General features: G+C 61.0%; 1 protein-coding gene across 2 annotated transcripts in view; it reads left to right on the forward strand.

Annotated features, from left to right (window-relative positions):
• Positions 1-9,554, forward strand: part of CDH4 (cadherin 4) — a 549,827-nt gene extending 540,273 nt beyond the window's left edge. For both annotated transcript variants that reach the window (XM_067708632.1, XM_067708633.1), the window contains 5 exons: positions 1,341-1,574; positions 2,863-3,096; positions 3,321-3,460; positions 4,063-4,227; positions 6,071-9,554. In XM_067708632.1, coding sequence (XP_067564733.1) covers positions 1,341-1,574; positions 2,863-3,096; positions 3,321-3,460; positions 4,063-4,227; positions 6,071-6,277 — 980 coding nt within the window. In that variant the 3' untranslated portion in view covers positions 6,278-9,554. The remainder of the gene's footprint in view (positions 1-1,340; positions 1,575-2,862; positions 3,097-3,320; positions 3,461-4,062; positions 4,228-6,070) is intronic.
• Positions 9,555-19,518: the final 9,964 nt, after the last annotated feature.

The raw sequence follows: 19,518 nt of genomic DNA on the forward strand, positions 1-19,518 counted from the left end.
AAGCCAGAACTCAGTCCCGAAGCCACGTCTCACTGCAAGGGATGCTGAGGAATGTCATCTTCTGGTTGGGCAGTGATGAGCCCAGGTAAAGTCTGGGGCTTCAGTTCTTTTATTAAGGAACAAAGAGGAAATGGATATTAGGGACAACTCAGCAGTCTCTGCCCCAGGGAAACAAGTGTGAAACAAGCCAGCCAGACAATTTCAGGGAACGGGAGGTGCCGGAAAAGAACCAAATGGAGGATGGGAGAGTGGCCGGGGTCTCCTGCTGCACTGCTGGCTATGAGTGACCTGCTGTGGGTCCAGGACCTGCGGGATTAGAAGGACAAGCCAGGGAAAGATGGGGCGGGGAGGGGCGTCCCGGAGTCAGGAAAGGGCACTCGCAAAGGCCCCGTGCCAGGCCCATGCCACGTGGGTTCTGGGATCAGCTGCATAAATAAAGCTTCAGGAGCTAGAGTAGCCGCTGCACAAAGGTTTGGTCGACAGCAGCTGGAAGCTGGGACCTGGAGACCATCCCACAGCCCCTGCCCACCTCCCTCACCCCGCGGGGTCCACAGAGGCCCAGCCCCTCGGCCAGCCACGATGAGCGCCAGGCCCTGGTCGGGGACCGCTGCTCTGAGCAGCAGCTGCAGCACTGAGATTAGATTAGAACGTGATCTTAATGCATCAGTGGCCAGAGCAGTGGAAAGCAGGAGGAAGACACCAGAATCGGAGCACAAGTCCCGCTCGCGTTAATAGAACCTGCCTGTGCTTCTCGGACTGTGAGCTGTGCCATCGGCCACCTATCACAGCAGGCACCAAGCTGCGTCGCCTTGAACGCGCTCTGATGCGTCTCCTGGGAGATCACAGACGCGCTATGGGATGGATGTTCTACATGCTCTGCCTGCCTCGGCCAAGAAACGCAGTCGTCAATGACGGGGTCAGAGCCGCCGTCAAAGGGCAGGGCCACGCTCAGAACACGGAGGACAGACAGGCCACCTCCGGCCGCTCAGCGCTGGTCCACCCTCACTGTGCACCTGGGCTGGGTGTGGGCGGGGGGACGGGACAGCCACACGTGGGCAGGTGTGTGCGGTTCCTGTGTGTGTGCAGCTGAGTGGCTGCATATGTCACATGGCAGAGTGTCAGTGTGCATGTGGGGCTGTGGTCAGCTGGGGTCTGTCCCGGGTGGGGCTGGGGTCTGTCCCGGGTGGGACTGGGGGTCTGTCCTGGGTGGGGCTGGGGTCTGTCCCGGGTGGGGCTGGGGTCTGTCCTGGGTGGGGCTGGGGCGTGGTCCCATGCACACTGTGCGTCTGTGGTCATGGAGCCCAGGAGTGACCGTGTGATCACCCGTGTCCGGCCCACAGGGATCCCTCCGGCCAGCGGCACCGGGACCCTCCAGATCTACCTCATCGACATCAACGACAACGCCCCCGAGCTGCTGCCCAGGGAGGCGCAGATCTGCGAGAAGCCCAGCCTGAACGCCATCAACATCACAGCGGCTGACGCGGACGTCGACCCCAACATCGGCCCCTACGTCTTCGAGCTGCCCTTCGTTCCAGCGAGCGTGCGGAAGAACTGGACCATCACCCGCCTCAATGGTAAGCCTGCCTCGGGCACCAGCCCGCTGGCACCCCTGCCAGTGGGAAAATCGGACGAGTCTAGGGTGCAGGCCCCCAGGGGCCCATCACCCCTTCACAGGAGGGTCGCGCAGCCCCTTCCTGTGGCGTGGGGGCCCCTGCCTGCTCTGGGGCTCGGCCGCCAAGGAGGCCCCCAGGGCAGGCCCCAATCTCATCATTTTAACAAGCTCAGCCTTGACCATCCCAGTGGCTGTAACTGCAGACCACTTCCTATGCCATCACCAACTGATGGGACGGGCCCTAACCAACGCGTTTCCTGAGTCCTATGCCATCACCAACTGATGGACGGGCCCTAACCAACGCGTTTCCTGAGTCCTATGCCATCACCAACTGATGGACGGGCCCTAACCAACGCGTTTCCTGAGGGCACTTCCCTAGCCGTGGCCTTGGTAGAAAGGGCGTCCAAGTTCTGAAGTTCTGATAGCATTTGCTTGTTCCCCAAGCCCTCACCAACACTGAGTAGTGTTTTAAAAAGCATTTTTCCAATTCTTTTAGCGAAAGTCACTGTTTCCACTTGTATCTTTTGACTACCAGTGGGCATTTTTTCATATATTTATTGGCCATTTTTTGCTTCTGTGAACCATCTGTTCAATGTCCGTGCCTATTTTTCTTTGAAAATGGGCTTTTTTTCTAATTGATTTGGTCGAACTCTTTATACGTTAAGGAAATAATTTCATCATTCTTCGTGTTGTAACTGCTCTATTTCTCTTTTTTTTTTTCCTGGGCTGTGTTGGGTCTTCGTTGCTGCACGCGGGCTTTTCTCTAGTTGCAGCGAGCGGGGGCTGCTCTTCATGGCGGTGCATGGGCTTCTCATTGTGGTGGCTTCTCTCATTGCGGAGCATGGGCTCTAGGCACCTGGGCTTCTGTAGTGGTGGCACGAGGGCTCAGTAGTTGCAGCACACGGGCTCTAGAGCACAGGCTCAGTAGTTGTGGCGCATGGACTTAGTTGCTCCGCAGCACGTAGGGTCTTCCCGCACCAGGGCTCGAACCCGTGTCCCCTGCATTGGCAGGCGGATTCTTAACCACTGCGCCACCAGGGAAGTCCCACTGCTCCATTCTTGAATTGCCAACGTCTCAACCTTATGGTATGATGCAGGGTGTGTGTGCGCACATGTGCGCACGTCTACGTGTGTCTTAGCCAAGCAGGCGTGTTAGATGTTCCCACTATCAGTCTTTGCCTCCGTTAGTCTCGCTCAGAAAGGAGGGCGGGCTGCTCAGTGAGTGGAGCCCGTCCCGTCACTCGCACCAGGTGACTACGCCCAGCTCAGCCTGCGCGTCCTGTACCTGGAGGCCGGAGTGTACGACGTCCCCATCGTCGTCACGGACTCGGGGAACCCGCCCCTGTCCAATACGTCCATCATCAAAGTCAAGGTGTGCCCGTGCGACGAGAATGGCGACTGCACCACCATGGGCGCGGTGGCGGCAGCCGGGCTGGGCACGGGCGCCATCGTGGCCATCCTCATCTGCATCATCGTCCTGCTCAGTGAGTGCAGCTGGTCCTGGGGTGACGGGTGGAGGGGCCCAGGTGTGCCCACGGCCCCATCTCCTGGCCCCGCTCTACCTGCCAGGAGACTTCCAGAAGCCCAGCCCAACCGGGTGCCCGGCAACAGACACAGGCACTCGCAGCCACACGTGCGCACCCTCCCGCGCATGCACGCCCTCGTGCAGACACACGCACACCTGCTCACGGTGCCCCCTGCCCCACAGCCATGGTCCTGCTGTTCGTCGTGTGGATGAGGCGGCGGGAGAAGGAGCGGCACACGAAGCAGCTGCTCATCGACCCCGAGGACGACGTGCGCGACAACATCCTCAAGTACGACGAGGAAGGGGGCGGCGAGGAGGACCAGGTGAGGCCCGTGGCCGGGACAGCGGGGACGTGTGGGGACACCCTCCCAGCCCTGGCGGAGCGCACACGCTGGGGTCCCCGCGTGACCTCCGGCCCTCAGCCCTGCACCCCTCATCTGCACCTTCCGCAGCCACTGAGCCCCGCCCAGTGCCGCCTGCACCCCGCGCCCAGGGAGGGTGGGCCTGGGGCGCTGCCCAGTTGGTCACTGGGGACTCGGGGCGAGCCTTAGCCCATAAAAGCTTAGTGACCACCCCCCGTGAAGTGGGCGTTCCCAGGGACACATGAGGAATGCGGTGGCAGCTGAGCAGATGGGGAAGGGGTTGACCCCAGGGGGAAGGCAGCAGGGGGCACAGACCCCACATGTGCCTTGAGGACGGGCAGGATTCGGATGAACAGAGGTGGGGTGAGCATTTCAGGAAGGACAGACCAGGTGAGGGCCCAGGACGGGGGGGCGCCCGGGGGGCCCGGAATAGGTCAATGGATATGCTCAGAGCCCAGCCACAGAACACGATGAGGACGCGCCCCACGACTTCTCTGGTGCCTCTGCCTGGTACCCCCCCCCACCCGGACTGCCTTTCCTGACTCCCCTGCCCGCCCCCCCAGGACTACGACCTCAGCCAGCTGCAGCAGCCGGAGGCCATGGAGCATGTGCTGAGCAAGGCCCCCGGGGTGCGGCGGGTGGACGAGCGGCCGGTGGGCGCCGAGCCCCAGTACCCGGCCCGGCCGGTGGTGCCCCACCCAGGAGACATCGGGGACTTCATCAGCGAGGTGGGTAGCCCGGCCGTGCCGGGGGCGCAGACCTGCTAACACAGACAGGAAGCAGCCCGCTTCTCTGGGGCCCGGTGCTGGGCTCAGCGGGCAGCTCCAGACCTGGGTTCACGCCGGCCCTGCTGCTGCCGCCGGCGGGGAGCCCTGGGCCGAGCGCCTCGGTTTAGTATCCCCGCTGCAGAAGGACTAACCTGCCCCCGCCCCCGGTGGGGACAAACACGCAGGGCTTAGCAAGACTGCTGGAACTTGAGGCCACAGTCCAGGCAAGAACAGGAGGGGGACCAGCAAGGTGGCTCTGACCCCAGACTCCTGTCTGCAGCGATCGGGAGAGGCCTCCGCAGTGTCCACTCAACCCCGATGACCAGACGCGCAGGCTGCCCCTCCCCACTCCACACACACACAGGGCATCGGGGACGGCCTGGGAGGTGAGCGTCACTCCAGAGCTGACCACGTGGCCGTGTCACCCATCCTAACGCCTGGGGTCTGGAGACCATGTAGCATCAGCGTCCCAGCCGACAGCGTCCCTTTGATCATCCCCTTGGCAAGAAAAGCTGACCCACCTCTTGAAGCTGAGCCCAAGGTGCCCAACTGACACGTCCAAGGGTGTCAAGAGCGCGCCTCCCACCTCTGCTCCCGTCCGGTAAGGCCGAGGGACAGCGTGAGCCAGGGCGCGTGGCTGCACCCCAGACGCTCTCCCCCAGCGCCAGCTGCTGCGGCCCGGGCAGCCAGTACCTCCGCGCCCACCGCGGCTCCCACAGACGGGATGCCTTCCATGCCCCGTGTAGCCAGCGCGGGTCCCTGCGGATTTACCACCCATCTCTAACACGACTGTACTTTGAGAGGGGCTGACAACACTTCTTTCTCCACCTGTGTCAGAACCGGACTTTGAAAGGATTTATTTACACAGACTAGAACCCAGGGAGTGGCTTGGCAGAGACACAAAAGAGATTTCTCAGAACATTCCCCGAAACAGACGGTGTCCCAGGCCGTAAATGAAATTTTTACGGCTGCCCAAAAGCCGATTCAGCTTGCGCGACATTTACCATCTACAGGGTAATAGAATTTTTAAAACTCCAAAAACTACGTCCTCCCTGATGGACAATCAAAAGCCCACTTTTAAACAACTTAGAGGAAAGCAAAAATGGAAATGACCAACCATTCCGTACTGAATAATGGAAAAGGTACTCCCCTCCCTAACGAGGGCAGGCTTAGGCAGTGCCAGCACAGGCCCCCGGGCCGTCCTGCGTCCTGCGGGAGACTCCTGGAGCCGGCGGGGGGGCCCTCCAAGCTGTCCCGCCCCCCGGGGGGAGGGAGCGGGGAGGTGTGTCCACCCCTCCCACGGTCCCCGGGTGGGAGCTGCCAGGGGCACCCTTGGCCAGTGGCCAGAGTGCTGGAGGTGGCCTGGCCAGGGGTCCCAGCATCAGGCACTGGGGGAAAGGGGCCGGGGCACGGGCAGGGGCTCCAGCCACACCTGCTACATCCCCGTTTGCTCCCGCGCACAGTTACGGTAACAACTTCAGGTGTCTGACACCCACCCCGGGTTCCCCTCCCTGTGGCAACAACCAGGGACTCGTGGAGGCCGGCCTCTCGCACAGGCCCCGGCCGGCCCTCCGCCTGGCTGTGTGCGCTGCCCCCAGGCCTCTTGCACGGCTCATTCTGCAAACACCGCGCCCCTACTCGGGTCTCTGAGGCGCCCTTGACTGACACGCAGGAGCACTTATTGAGCACCTGCTGCATACAAGGCCCCATCACTGCGCCTCCCCAACCTGCCTCCCCAGCTCCGCTCCTGGGCGCCCCTCTGCCCCCCGCCCTGCACCCTAACCCGTGTCTCCACGGCCCCCAGGGACTCCGCGCAGCCGACAACGACCCCACGGCGCCGCCCTATGACTCGCTGCTGGTCTTCGACTACGAGGGCAGCGGGTCCACCGCGGGCTCCGTCAGCTCCCTGGACTCATCCAGCTCCGGGGACCAGGACTACGAATACCTGAACGACTGGGGGCCCAGGTTCAGGAAGCTGGCAGACATGTACGGCGGCGGCCAGGAGGACTAAGCGGGCCCGCCCCAGACGAGGCGAGAGCAGCGCTCGGACGTACGGGACAGACAGCGGGCCTTCCCGACTCCGCGGCCGCGCCACCCGGCGGTGTGTGAGGGGTCCCCGCCCGCCCCCCGCACGGAGCTGTCTGGCACGAACACTTGTCAGCCCGCGGCCGCCCCCAGCGCGGTAGCTGACTCGGCACCACGGAGAGCAGAGGCACCGTCTGAGCCTGGATTTCCTGGACAGAAGCGCTGTTTAAAACAGAATGGAAGTGCCTTTTGGTACATGCGTCAGATTCCCTCACACTCAGGAGCGCCCCCCAGCCAGTCCTGAGCGCCCCCAACCCCGGCCAGTCCCAGCTCTGAAGTCACGAATTAAGGAATTGGGGAGAATGTCCTTTTTTCCGATCTCCTATCAAGAAAAAAAGTGGGTGACGCACTTGACAAAACTGACAAAGAAAAACAATTTGGGGTCCAAACGCCATAAGCCTTCCGAGTGCTCACACTTTGCTTGCACGGTTGGGGTCTCCCGGGCCCCCTGGGGGTCCCCGAGGCCGGAGGCCCCACCTTCAGCTCCTGCAGCAGCGAGTCCGCCTGGGGCAGGTCAAGCCGGTGGACCAAAGGCCCGCTGTACAGCTGGGCTTCCACAGAAGCGTGCTGCCCCCGACTCCCAGATGCTGGAAATAGCTGGGCAGCTGGGGTTCCCAGCGGCTGTCCCTGATGCTCCCCCATCTCTGCCCTTGGCCACCCCCAGGGCCCCCCAATCATGAGGCCTCCCCCAGGGCCAACTGTGACCCTGAATGCCACCCAGGTCCCCACTGCCTTTGGTCCAGGAGAGTACGGTGTCCCAGGACACCACAAGCAAAACCGGCCGGCATGCCACCAAACCCTGGCATGAGCCCTCCACCCCTCTAGATCAGACTCCCGAGGGACCCCGTCAGAGGCCCGGCGGACACTCACCAGTCCAAACCCCCGAAGGCTCTGGACGCCTCTGGCCACTGGCGGGGCGTGCGGACTGCAGGGAGAGCTGATGCTCACCGGGGTCCCAGGAGGCTGGAGACGACCGGGGGGACTGGCGGGCTCCTCCCTGCCCTGCTCCTCTGGACCAGAGTTTCTGATGCTCGTGAGCTGATGTGGGCGGCTACGGTCGGCTCCGAGTGCCGGGACAGCACCGTCGTCGCTGTGCCATCTGTCCCACACGTGCGTCTCACCGCATCCGCCAGAAACAGTCTCCTTTCCTTTGGACCCGTGGCAGCAGCCAGCAGCTGCAGGGCCAGGTAGCTGCTTGAGCTCTCAGAACTGGCCGTGCCTCCTGCGGGGCAGTCTGACTCCCAAGCCAGACTCCCGAGTCAGCTCCACAGTGCAGCAAGGAGCCCCCTGCTGTGTCTGTCCGCGGCTGCGTGAGAAGAGGCGCTGGGGCAGCCCTTCGCCCAGCATCTCCCAGGACCTCCATTCTGGGTGTGAAGGCGCCTCAGGCCGGCAGGAGAGCCGCCTCCTGGGGGATCCTTGCCTGCTCTCGGGCTCCCCAGGGGGGGGCCTGGGCTGCCACTGGCCCTGGGCAGGACTTGGTGTCAGAGCCCCACCTCACACCTGCTCCTGGGGCCAGGGGAGGCCTCGGGAGGGCGGGGGCGGGGTTTCACACGCTCCCCGTGCCCTCCGTCGGGGGGTCTCTCTCCGATCCACTCCGCAGCCCACAGCCTGCCCTGGTGCCATGGTCATCCTCTTTTCTAAACAGCCTCGGCCTCAAAGATGAGCTTGAGTGGACACGTGCGTGTGCAATCCGCGTGGGTGTGTCCCCCCTGGATGTCAGGGTTCTTCCCCAAACCAAACTCATCACTAATTCCATCCACCCTCCCGGAGCTGAGCTGAGCTGAGCTGAGCTGGGGAGACGGGCTCCGGCCTGTGGCCTGAGGGAGGCCCGTGCTGGGCTCCGTCCATCCTGACCCCGTCCATGACTCCTGGGGAGGGACGCGTGGACGGAGGCAGTGGTCACCGGTGTCACATGCCCATGCCCCTACGCAGACTGCGGTCTCCCAGACGTGGCGGGCGGCGTGGCCTGCCGGAGGGAGGGGACGCCCCCCTGTGAAGCCATGCTGTGCAAATCGCTCGGGGTCAGGTGGCCCACGAGGACTGTCCCAGTGTCTGAAGGTGTGGCCATCCAGGATTGCTGGTGGTGTCAGGGTTGGTGAGACGTGAGCCGGAACCTTGTTTTTGTTTGTCTCTGGAAAGCTCATCTCCAGTTGAAGTTCTAAGGGTGACTGTGGTGGGGCCCAGACAGCTGTGAACTCTCCTCACTGGAATCCCGAGGCCCCCTTTGGTCCCCTGGGCTCACCCCAAGGATGGGTGTGCCAGGCGCGGCCTGCGACTCGGACCCCTCGGGGCCCCAGGCGCCCTGCCTCCCCCCACCCAGGAGAGCCGGATGCAGAGTCCGTCCCACTGCCCCCTTCCAGCTCTCTTGCCCCGGCCCCTCGCCTCATCACTGCCAGGGCCCCTGCATCTCGCCTGCATCGCACAGGCCGAGGCTGCGGCAGCCAGCGGGGGACACGTCAACAGAGGGGGTGCTTCTCACACCCATCCCTGCTTCCAGGCAGCCGGACAGCTGCCCCTGGAGGCTCCCACCCCCTCCCAGAGCTCCGTCCCAACCAACGGGTTAGCATTAGCTAAACACACAATCGGCGTCAAACGTCCCTTTTTCGTAGCTTGTAGATACGACGGGTCCAGATCAGGACGCGGCCAGCGGAGGCCCAGACTCGGTGCTGGCAAAGCGCTCAGGCAGGTTCAGCGCCTGTAGGGAATTTCTGTTCTTGTGAACAGGAGACGCCAGCAAGAATGCCCTGGCCTCGGGCGGTGGGCACCCCCAGCCCAGGGCCACCGTGCCCGTCAGGCCTCAGCACCCGCCACCCCTGGCCCAGCAGGCCTTCCCTTTCCTGCGTGCTTCAGAACATCCCGGGCGCCTGACCTCCCGCCGCCAACGTGTCAGGGTAACGGCAGCCGTCAGGCCTTCCCTACTGTGAGCACCACCCACACGGGCCTTTGAGATGACAGCTCTGTTCCCTCCAAGGGGAGCGTCAGGGAGGGGAGTCTCAATTTCTGTCAAGGCTGAAAGGTGTAACATCAAGGAAGCAAACACAATCTCCCCCCCGGAGCATCCTGAGAGACGGTTCCGCGCAACCTGGCGTAGATGAGACAGGCCCCCCGCAAAGCGGGGCATCCCGGGGGGGAACCTCTGTGTATAATTGGAACGCATTCTGCTTTTCCTTTCTCTCCTTTTCCCATTCTAATTTTTTTTTTTTTGCATGTTTCTTTTTGAAAACGGACACAAAGTGTAGCAGCCCGCATGACTGTGGTTGTTCTGGGGGGAGACACTGGAGTACGATGTATTCACACTGCATCTCTGAGCATTGCGCAGTTAGACAAACGTTCCAACTTTTTTTGTAATCGTCAACAGCACAACTATTTTGTATTGTTGTTTGTATCATTTTGTACCAAAAAAAAAAAAAGAAAAAGAAAAAAAGGGAAGAGCGTTGATGTTTTCAACGTGTTTTCTAGCACCAGGCGGTCTCGGCTCCAAACTGAGCGGCAGCTTCGCGGAGGGGCCATGTGTGGGAGCGGGCTCGGGGTCCTGGCATGCTGCTCCAGGGCAGTAAATAAAGTCCCCCTGTTAAGTGGTCGCCTGACCCTGGCTTGTTTTTCTCCGAGTGTCCCATCCGCTCAGGGGCAGCAGATGGACGAACACGGGGGCTGAGGTGTCGAGAGGGGGTTTGAGCACCTGCTGTGTCTCAGGCTCCGCCCTAGGCTCTGAGGGCACAGACAGCAACAGGACCAGGCCCACTCCTCACACCTGTGAGGCCCCGGGGACGCGCACAGATGAAGGCCCACGGGCCATGTGTCTAAACGTGCCGACGTCCTTAGAAGGCCTAAACCAAGCTAACACACCGCTCAGCGAGGTGTGCTCCCCCTACCTTGGCGATACACCTTCCTGCCACCATGAGAAGGCTGGGTCAAGTTCAGGGTTCTCCTGCCCCTCGGATTCTCTCAGGGCCCAGCCTCCTCCCCGCCTCCGGGGACTGCAGGCCCACCCCTGACGCCAGCCAGAAACCCACGGGCCAGCGGGTCCATTCCTCAGCAGCTCTGGTCACGTGCTCCAGCCTGCCCTCGACCGCTGGCCACAAAGGTGCACAGGGGAGCCCCCGGGTTCAGTGCCAGACTCGCTGGGGCTCTGCCCACCTCAGGGAAACAGCTCAGAAAGGCTGAGGGGCACCTCGCTCACCCCACTAATAAGTGGCGCAGTCAGACCAGAGCCCCAGGGGCCCACCCTGCAGGCCAGGCTCCCAGCCCCGCCCCCCAGCCCCCACCCACTTCCAGGCCTCTCCTGGGGCTCGAATCTGCAACCAGGACAAGGTACGTAACAAAAAGTCACTCACACGAGTGAGTTGACAATTACGGGCGTGATCAGCGCTTGCTAATTTTGAGGGTGCCGGCAGCTAATGACATTCACAATTAGGTAACTGCTGTGGGCCTGGGACAGGCAGTCGCTGGGGGGAACAGCTCCTTGTAATCAGACCCCCGGGGCCAGGACCTGGGGGGTTGGGGGGACAGTCTGCTTAAGGTCACCCCCTCCCAGCTCCACAGCAGAGGGCTGTCTAGAACACAGGCTCAGCAGTTGTGGCGCACGGGCTTCAGTAGTTGTGGCTCGCGGGCTCTAGAGCGCAGACTCAGTAGTTGTGGCGCACAGACTTAGTTACTCCGCGGCATGTGGGATCTTCCCGGACCAGGGCTCGAACCCGTGTCCCCTGCGTTGGCAGGCGGATTCTTAACCACTGCGCCACCAGGGAAGCCCTCCCCTGCCTCCTGTTTCTAGAGAAGCTGAAGTCTCCCAGGCCTCCCGGAGTCACAAAGGAGCAGCTCAAGAAGCTAATGATTAGGACTGAGAGTCACAGACTCAGGGGCTGACGCACATTCCTGAGCCATTTTACTGACACTGTAACTGCCACCAGAAGGAAAAGGCTGGCTGCGTGATGACCAGGGTGCAGCCGTGACATAAGCTGCTCCACCTGGAGCAGAACTGAGTCTGTGGCACTCGAGACAACTGAGTCTTGTCTCTCGGTTCCAAGAGAATGGGATTAACATTATTGCTCACGTTAACCTATACCTTTGTGTAGCTCGTTCTGCCCGTATATGTAGGCAGGCAACTAAAGCTGTCAGCAAAGAGGTGCTGTCGACAGACCCACGTCGACATCCTCCACTCTGAGAATACGGCACCTGTGTCTGCAGGAAGAAGTTACAGAAGCCAGGCCTTCACCCCTAATCCCATAGAAATGGAATGCTCTTCCAAGTGGGGATCTGTAAGCAGCTCTTTGCAAGAGGTCCCCCTGTCTTGTCACTAACCCTAAACCAGCCACCCCCAGGCTCTCCTCACCTCTGGCGCAAGCACACCTTTCAAATCTTTCGATCACACAATACCTTGCTTAACATGTTGCTTCTCTCCATAGATCAAAGAAGTAGAAATGAAGAATAAGTAACTAACAGACGCCCAGATCTCTTCCCCAGCTTCCCCTGCAGTAATCTCACGAACAAACTGCGTGAACGAGACAGCATCTAAAAAAAGGTCGCGAGGAGCTGACCATCCTGCACACAGTGGGGAATGGCGGCGACCCTGACCCCAGTGTCTCCATGATTAACCGACATTACTGCCTCTTTTTCCTTAAAAAACTTTCACGGCTGAGCAGAATCTTGGGAGTAGGTTTAGGGGGACACTGAGTACGACTTCTCCCCCACGTTGCTGGTTTTCTGATTAAAAGCACCGTTTTCCATTTCTACCAACACCTGCCTCTCCAGCATGGATCTCCAAACAGCGAGCGGCTGGACCTGAGTTCAGTAACATTTTTACCTAAGGAAAAAGAAAATAAACTTCCACCCTGAGCCCAATTTTAACCGATAATCTCAGGCTGGGCACTGCCTCACAAGAGCCAGGCACACTCTCGGCTCTCCTGGGCACGTCTCCGCGTCCTCTCCCACCTTCTCCCCGCCCCTAAGTGCCCCGACAAAAGCTCCCCTCCCCCCTCACACACACGTTCCTCCCATCTACTCAGGGACGTGCCCCCAGGACAGCCCAAGGCTGGGCAGGGGAAGCGAGGGAGGGCTCGGTCATCACGACTCTGCCGTGCCAGACACCCCAACACAGCATCTCACAGCGAGACGCGTGGGACGCGGGGACTCCCACTCCGCAGAGGATGGCGGCGGCCAACTTTGGGGCCAGTTTGACCTTGTTACTGTTTGCCAGGAACGTGCCGGCACCACCATGTTAAGTGAGCCCACTGCTCCCCGAGCCCAAGGGGCACAAGCACGAGCCCCGCACCCACACGCGCAGACCAAAGCCCGCCTCCTGCCCCAGCAGGCCCCTCCCCGAGGGCGGGAGCGCTGCCAGCTCACCGGGACCTGCCCCCACAGTACCCAGGGCCAGGCCTCTCCTGCACAGCCGCAAAGCACCTCAGACCAAGGCGGGCGGGGCAGTGCAGGAGCACAAGCAGGGTCTCCCCGACCCTCCAAACTGCAACTTTAAGCAGCCTCCTCAGAGAGGGACGGGGCTCGTCCGGTCCCTGGGTGCATGGGTGGGAGCAGAGTAAGTGGTCCAGTCGGCCCCCTTCGGCAGCAGGACTGAGGGCGGGAGGCTCCCAGAGGGGCCCGCCCCGGAACGAGAGGACCTGAAGACCACCCCACGCTCCCCGACACCTGCTGCGCCAGCCAGCGGCCTCCCCCACGGGGGGCCTGGGGGCAGTAACCTCGTCCTGACTCGGGCCCTCAGGGGTTGTATCAGATTCGGGGCACTCTGCAGGCTGAGGTCCTCGTGAGCACTGCCTCATCCGGACAGCATTAGGCCTCGGAAAACAAGGACCCTCAAGGTTGACACTGAAAGCACAAGGCCCAGGACACCCGCTGAAGAGCCAAAGGAGTGGGGTGTGGCCAGACTCTGAGCCTGACAGACCACTCTCCGCCCTCCCAGCCCACGTGCCCCATCACATCCCCCAAATGCCCACCAATCCCGTCCCCAACCCAACCCCTACGCTCACGCTCACTCAGACTCAGGTGCGCGCGCGCGCACACACACACACACACACGCACACACACGCACGGCTGTCCTGACTCACTTAGTTGGAGGGTGCTGACCGTGGTGCTGAACTCCAGCCGCCGGGCCCCGCTCCGGTGTGGCCTCAGGACACGCCCACAGGAACTTCTGCCTGTTTAGGAAAAATCACCTGCTTGGAAATTTACCTCAAAGGCAAGAAGGGGGACAGAGAGGGGTGAGGTCTGGCCCCGCTGAGCCCCTGCCACAGCGACATTACTTCTCCAGGCCCTGCCCTGCTGGGCCGGGCAGTGGGAAGGGCGCCCGGGCAGCCGGGGCTCCACGTGAGCAGCAACCCCCCTGCAAAGCCCGGGAGACCCTCGTGGCCCTGAACGCTCAGACTTCTCCGTGGGGCAAGCCCCCCCGACCCGCCCTGCGGTCCTCTCTGTCCTTCCTCCTTGTCTGATTCCTTGAACAACTTCATTATTTACGTTCACGTGTCTTACCCCAAGTTCTTCCTCTGGCCTGTCTATACATCATAACAGGCAGCGACCTCCCTGGATGTCCCCACTGTGTTCCCAGCGTCCAGGGTGGCCTGGCCAGGAGGAGCTCACGTCCCAGCTGTCAAGACATGCTAACCAGGGCTTCCTTGGTGGCGCAGTGGTTGAGAATCCGCCTGCCAGTGCAGGGGACATGGGTTCGAGCCCTGGTCCGGGAAGATTCCACATGTTGCAGAGGAACTAAGCCCGTGAGCCACAACTACTGAGCCTGCGCTCTAGAGCCCGCGAGCCACAACTACTGACGCCTGCACACCTAGAGCCCGCGCTCCGCAACAAGAGGAGCCACCGCGATGAGAGGCCCGCTCGCCACAACTGGGGAGAGCCCACTCACAGCAGCGAAGACCCGACACAGCCAAAAGTAGAATAAATAAATTTATATAAAAAAAAAAGACATGCTAACCAGGCCCCTGGCCTTCCTGGGGCAGCAGCGAGTGTGTAGCCAGAGCCTGCCCTGAGTCCAGCTCCGCTCCTCCTGGAGCTCCTGACCTTGGACAAGTCCCCTAAAGGGCTCCGGGCCAACACCACCTGCCCGGTGGGTGGTTGGGAAGATGAACTGAGACGGGCTGCAGTCCCAGTGCCCAGGAGCACATTGGCGTGGCCCCGGGGTGTGCGGGCACCCAGGGGATCCCCAGTACGTGGCCAGCCCCCAGGGACACGCGCTGTGGTCGGCAAGCCTGCAGTGTGTACACACGGGGGGGGGGTTTGTTCACAGAACGCACACCGTCCCCACTCACCACACACCGGGGCAGCCGGTGGGCACTTTGCTCCGGTCCCATTGGCGGAGACCTCTGCCCACTGCTGAACACTGAGGAAAGACTCGGGGTGACTTAGGGAGGGGGGCAAAGAAACTTCCAGAAGCATGCCGGCCCGAGTGGCCAGGCAGAGGGTGGAGGGGGAGAGCACTCTGCACCTGGAGCCAGGAGTGGGTCTGTGCTTGCACCCTGGCCTTTTCCTTCCTTTTAAACTTCTGGAACGGTTGCCATGGAAACTCAGAGGCCGGTGGTCAGGAGTAACTGAGGAGTAGGCAGCAGTCGGGCACCGGTCAGCTGGGCCTGCTGGGAGGGCCAGGTGGGACCAGTCACCCACCTCCCGCCCCAACCCTCCACCACCACCAGAAAGAAAACCTGGGGAACCTCCCTGGCAGTCCAGTGGGTAAGACTTCGCCTTCCAGTGCAGGGGGTGCGGATTCGATCCCTGGTTGTGGAGCTAAGACCCCACAGGCCTCACGGCCAAAAAACCAAAACATAAAACAGAAGCAGTATTGTAACAAATTCAATAAAGACTTTAAAAAAAAACAAAGTCCACATCCAAAAAAACAAAACACCTTAAAAGAAAGAAAGAAAGAAAGAAAACCTGGGTTCAGGGCCTCTCTTGGGAAGCTGCAGGATTTCCCTCTGGGCTGGCAGTCAGGGCTACAGATGTGGAGGAATCCGTGCAAGGCTGCTGGACGGGAAGGGCCAGTGACCACGCCTGGAAGAATCTGACGGGCCTTTGCGCCCTCACGGGCACGTGCCCTCTGCGGGACGGCGGGCGCCAACCCCTGCACCCCCACCTCATCCTCCGTTAGCAGGATGGGGTGACCCCGGGCAGCTGGTCAGCTACAAGCGGTGGACAGGGATGGGCCAGGCCACTTCAGGGCCTGAGGACGCTCATCTCTGCGCGTGTCTGCTTTTTGCCTGCTCTGTCAGGCCAGCCTAGGACTCTCCACGGTGGAACCCAGGCGGCCCGTGGGAAGAGCCTTTGTGGGGTCCCGGGGCCTTTCTTTTATATCTTCTGTCTGGCGGTGTGGGTGATGAAATAAAAATTCACATTTTAAGGCAAACGAGAAAAACTCATACTTTTTTTCTCTGCCCTTTGGCCTCCTGCCTCCCCTCCGGGGATACCTGCGCAGAAATAAAGATCAATTTTTCTTCTTCTGGTACCAGCCACGTAATTCCCTAAAAGATAACGTTCCTTTCTTAGTCCCGTAAGGGGGCCTCAATGAGCCACCACTCGTCCTGTACGTGCAGACGTCTTTGGTGGACTTTACGGACAAGGCCACTATATCATTTCCCTTAAAGATAATGACTGGTGCAGAACAGACTAATCAGATGACCTGGGGAGATACGGGGCTGCACCCAATGAAAGTTCTCAGCTTAAATACTCACTCATGACCTTGTTAACGTCACTGCCCATTCTACCCGATTATTGGGTTTTGCGTTACCAAACGTGTGACTGAACCTCTGATAAAATTCATGACTAGGGGACTTGAAACCACTGACCAAATACACAGTTGTATAAGATCAATGATTGTAATAGTGTAGCTCTGGATGTGGGACAAAGCGACAAGAGGGAACGGTTTCCTGGACCACAACAGACTGTGAGACAGGCGGCCAGAGGCTTGGGCTATTGTTAACGGAGCCTGGTCCAGGAACAGCCCATCGAGTGGCCCATCCATGGCATCCTCACCTGACCAGGGAATGAGCATTCCTAGCGCCATGGGACAAATTGGTCATGAAATGCCTCCCAAACCTGGGTAGAAGTTAAGACCGAAAGGGAGGGGATTGTACACAAAGACCGCTGCCCACCATCCAGCTCTACGAGAAACAAGTCAGCCACTGGCGTCGCTGACCTAACAGCACATCCGGAAAGGAACTCAGAGCGGAGATCAAGGCGGAACTGGCCCTCAGGAAGTACTTTCAGGAGAAAATTTTATGAGCCCTGTTTCTCGCCTCTTCCCATACTTAGAAAAGCACTAAAACCATTAGCTAAGAGATCTGTTCCTGGAGAACAGCAGTGACCTTCTACCAAACTGTGCTTGGGTACATGTACACCATCATCAAAATCACATGTACGTGTGCTGACCTCCCCCCTCACCTCTTCTCAACAGTCCTCAGAGCCCCCTGAGAGGCGTCTGTCTCCTGGGTTATAACCCTCAGGCCGGCACCAATAAAAGTGTGCATTTCTTTCTTAGACTGACTACTGATGAGCCTTTTCATCCACACGGAGGCGCGCCCATGCTTTTTAATAACATTTCGGTAGCTTTTCTGGAGCCTTCTGGATGCACGGACTCGTCGCCCACTCCCGCCAGGCCTGGGGGGCCAGGTGCACAGCTGCCCCGCGGGGGCAATCAGCTTAGTAACAGAGCCTCTGGTCCCTAAACCTGGGCGCGCCAGCCAGGTTTTCGCCCCTCCTCCCGGGAGGTGAACTGCGGCGCGAGGCGTCTCACCGCCAAGGACCTGAGAAGCGCGCGCCCCAGCGACCCTCCGCTGGTGCCCCCACCCGCGTGCACCGCAGCCCCGCCGGCTCAAGCGCCCCGCCCCCCCGCCGTGGGTCACGTGCGCCCCCCCCCTCGCTGCCCCGTCCCCACCCGCCCTCCACCCCGTGCGCCCCGCTCCCGCGAGCCGGTGGGGCGTCCTGGTCCCGCGGCCCCACACCGCCACCTGGCGGCCCGGCCTGGGATGCGCGGAAGTGGTCCCCGCGTGGCCCCCAGGACGCACCGGGCTCCGCAGGGCGGTGGCCTCGGGCGAGCCCATTCCCATTCTCCCTCCGGCCTGCTTCCTCGCCCCGCTGGTCCTGGCCTCTGGCACAGACCCGCCGCTGCATTGGGACGGGTCCCGGAGAGCGCCCCGTAGACCCCACGCCCGCTGGTGAATTAGCATCTCTGGTCCCTCTGCCCAGGGGGCTGCAGTTAGGGCTCTTAGGTTAACCCCACTTCAGAGCTGAGGACACTGAGGCCCAGAGGGTGAAATGCTGTCTGCATCCAGAGGCGGGGGTGTGAGCCCCGACTCCGCGCTGGGGGGTCAGGGGGCCCTGGGCCGGCCCTGCCAGGAACACAGCAAGTGCGGACGCTGTGGGGCAAGGCCTGGAGACCCCACCCCTTCTTCTGGTGCCCAAATGAGAAGCCTCAGTCCGAGGATGTCACCACCCCCTCAACCTACTTCTCCGCATGTCTCCCTTCTTCCAGAAATCCCTGACATGCCCTCACCCTGAGTTTGCAGAGGCCCCCTCCCAGGGGACGGCCCCTCCCCTCCGCTCTGGTGTGGGTCCTTGGCCCAGCCAGGCTTGGGGGCTACACCAGGCTTCCTCGCTGAGTCTGCCCTAGGAGGGGAGGAGAGGGGAGGGACCGTGAGGGTGGGAGTACTCGGACAGGTTCTTTCCAGGGTGCAGTCTGCAATGTTGGGGGGTCTTCGGTCCTTCCTCAAACTCCTGGGAGCCAGTTCTCAGGGCTGGGCTGGATGTGCAGGCCTGGTTGAATTGACAAGTGAAATTCTTGTCACCACCCTGCCCCAACACGTCCAAAAAAGGCTCAGTGCTGGCCTTCAGGCACGGCTGGATCCAAGTGCTCCAAGGACACCACTCTCGTGTTCTGTACTGGCCTCACTTCGAGCCAAGCTCTCGAGAAGCAGCAGTCTAGGTGGCCCTAGGCAGAAAAGCTGACCTCCTACCAGCCCCTTTCTGTGGAGTGCCTGCATCCCTCCCCTCCCCTCCCCTCCCGCGCCCAGTCCCCCCACTCCTTGCCCCCTCTCTCTTCCTTAGCACGCCCCACCCTGCCGCCACTGCTGCAGCAGCCACCGCCGCCCATCCCCCAGGAGTATAATATGCTCCAGCATCTCCCGTCTGATCCCCATGCGTCCCCATGCCCATCCCCGCTCCCCACTCGCTCCCCACTCAGCACAATCCCAACTGCAGGCCCCCCGGCTTCCTTGGGCAGCTGCTCACCCCTCTTTGGCACCCCTTGTCCCCAGCCTGATGATTAACCTTGTCCTGGCCCCGAACCCTTCACGTGGCACCCCAAGGACTCTGCAGCCAAACTTCGCCACACACCCCCTGCCCTGGACGACACTTGCAGACGCTGTGGGAACTGCGGGTCCCCCACCCCTCATCTGTCCAGCGCCAGGACGTGTCCGCCTCCCTCCCAGCCACTGCCACCTACACCTTCCTCCTGGCCACATCCCATCCAAGCCAGTGCCCCCCTAGAAACACAGCACATTTTTTTATCCACATCCCCTTATTTCTGCGCCTTTACCGAGATACTGCGGATGCACAGTAAACTGCCCGTATTTCCACGTGCCATCTGAAATGTTCCAACGCTTGCACGCACCACCACAATCAAGGTGACAAACATCCCAGGATCCCAAAGATTCCTCGCACCCTTTGCAGGACTCCCCCCACCCCCCAGGCCACCCCAACGCTCCACATAAAGGAAACCCCACGGGGCCCTCTGGCCAGGCTGCGTTCCCTCATCATCACCCCCGTCACCCCAAGACTCACTGTGGCACCGAGCGGCCCCTCCCTGTAGGAACAGGCCAACATACCCCTTCACCTGGAGAGGGACAGTTAGGGTTCCTCCAGTTTTTAGCCATTTGAGATGAAGCCGCTAGGAAAACTCGTGTACAATCTTTGCACAGACGGCTCTTCCATTCCTCTCGGGTGAGAGCCCAGGAGTGCGTCGGCAGGGTGTGGGAGTGGACGTGGTCATAACACACATCTCACTTCTGAAGAAACTGCCAGGGCCGTGCACCCTGCAGCCGCGCAGCTCCCGGGCCCTCATCCTCCCGGCACTTGGCACGGCCGGTCTTTTCCCGATGGTGTGCTGCTAGCATCTCACTGTGCTTCTGATTTCCAAACAAGCACACAAAGTGTGCTTGCCTT

Source organism: Pseudorca crassidens, chromosome 15 (genome assembly GCF_039906515.1).
Source record: "Pseudorca crassidens isolate mPseCra1 chromosome 15, mPseCra1.hap1, whole genome shotgun sequence".
NCBI classification, from domain to species: Eukaryota; Metazoa; Chordata; class Mammalia; order Artiodactyla; family Delphinidae; genus Pseudorca; species Pseudorca crassidens.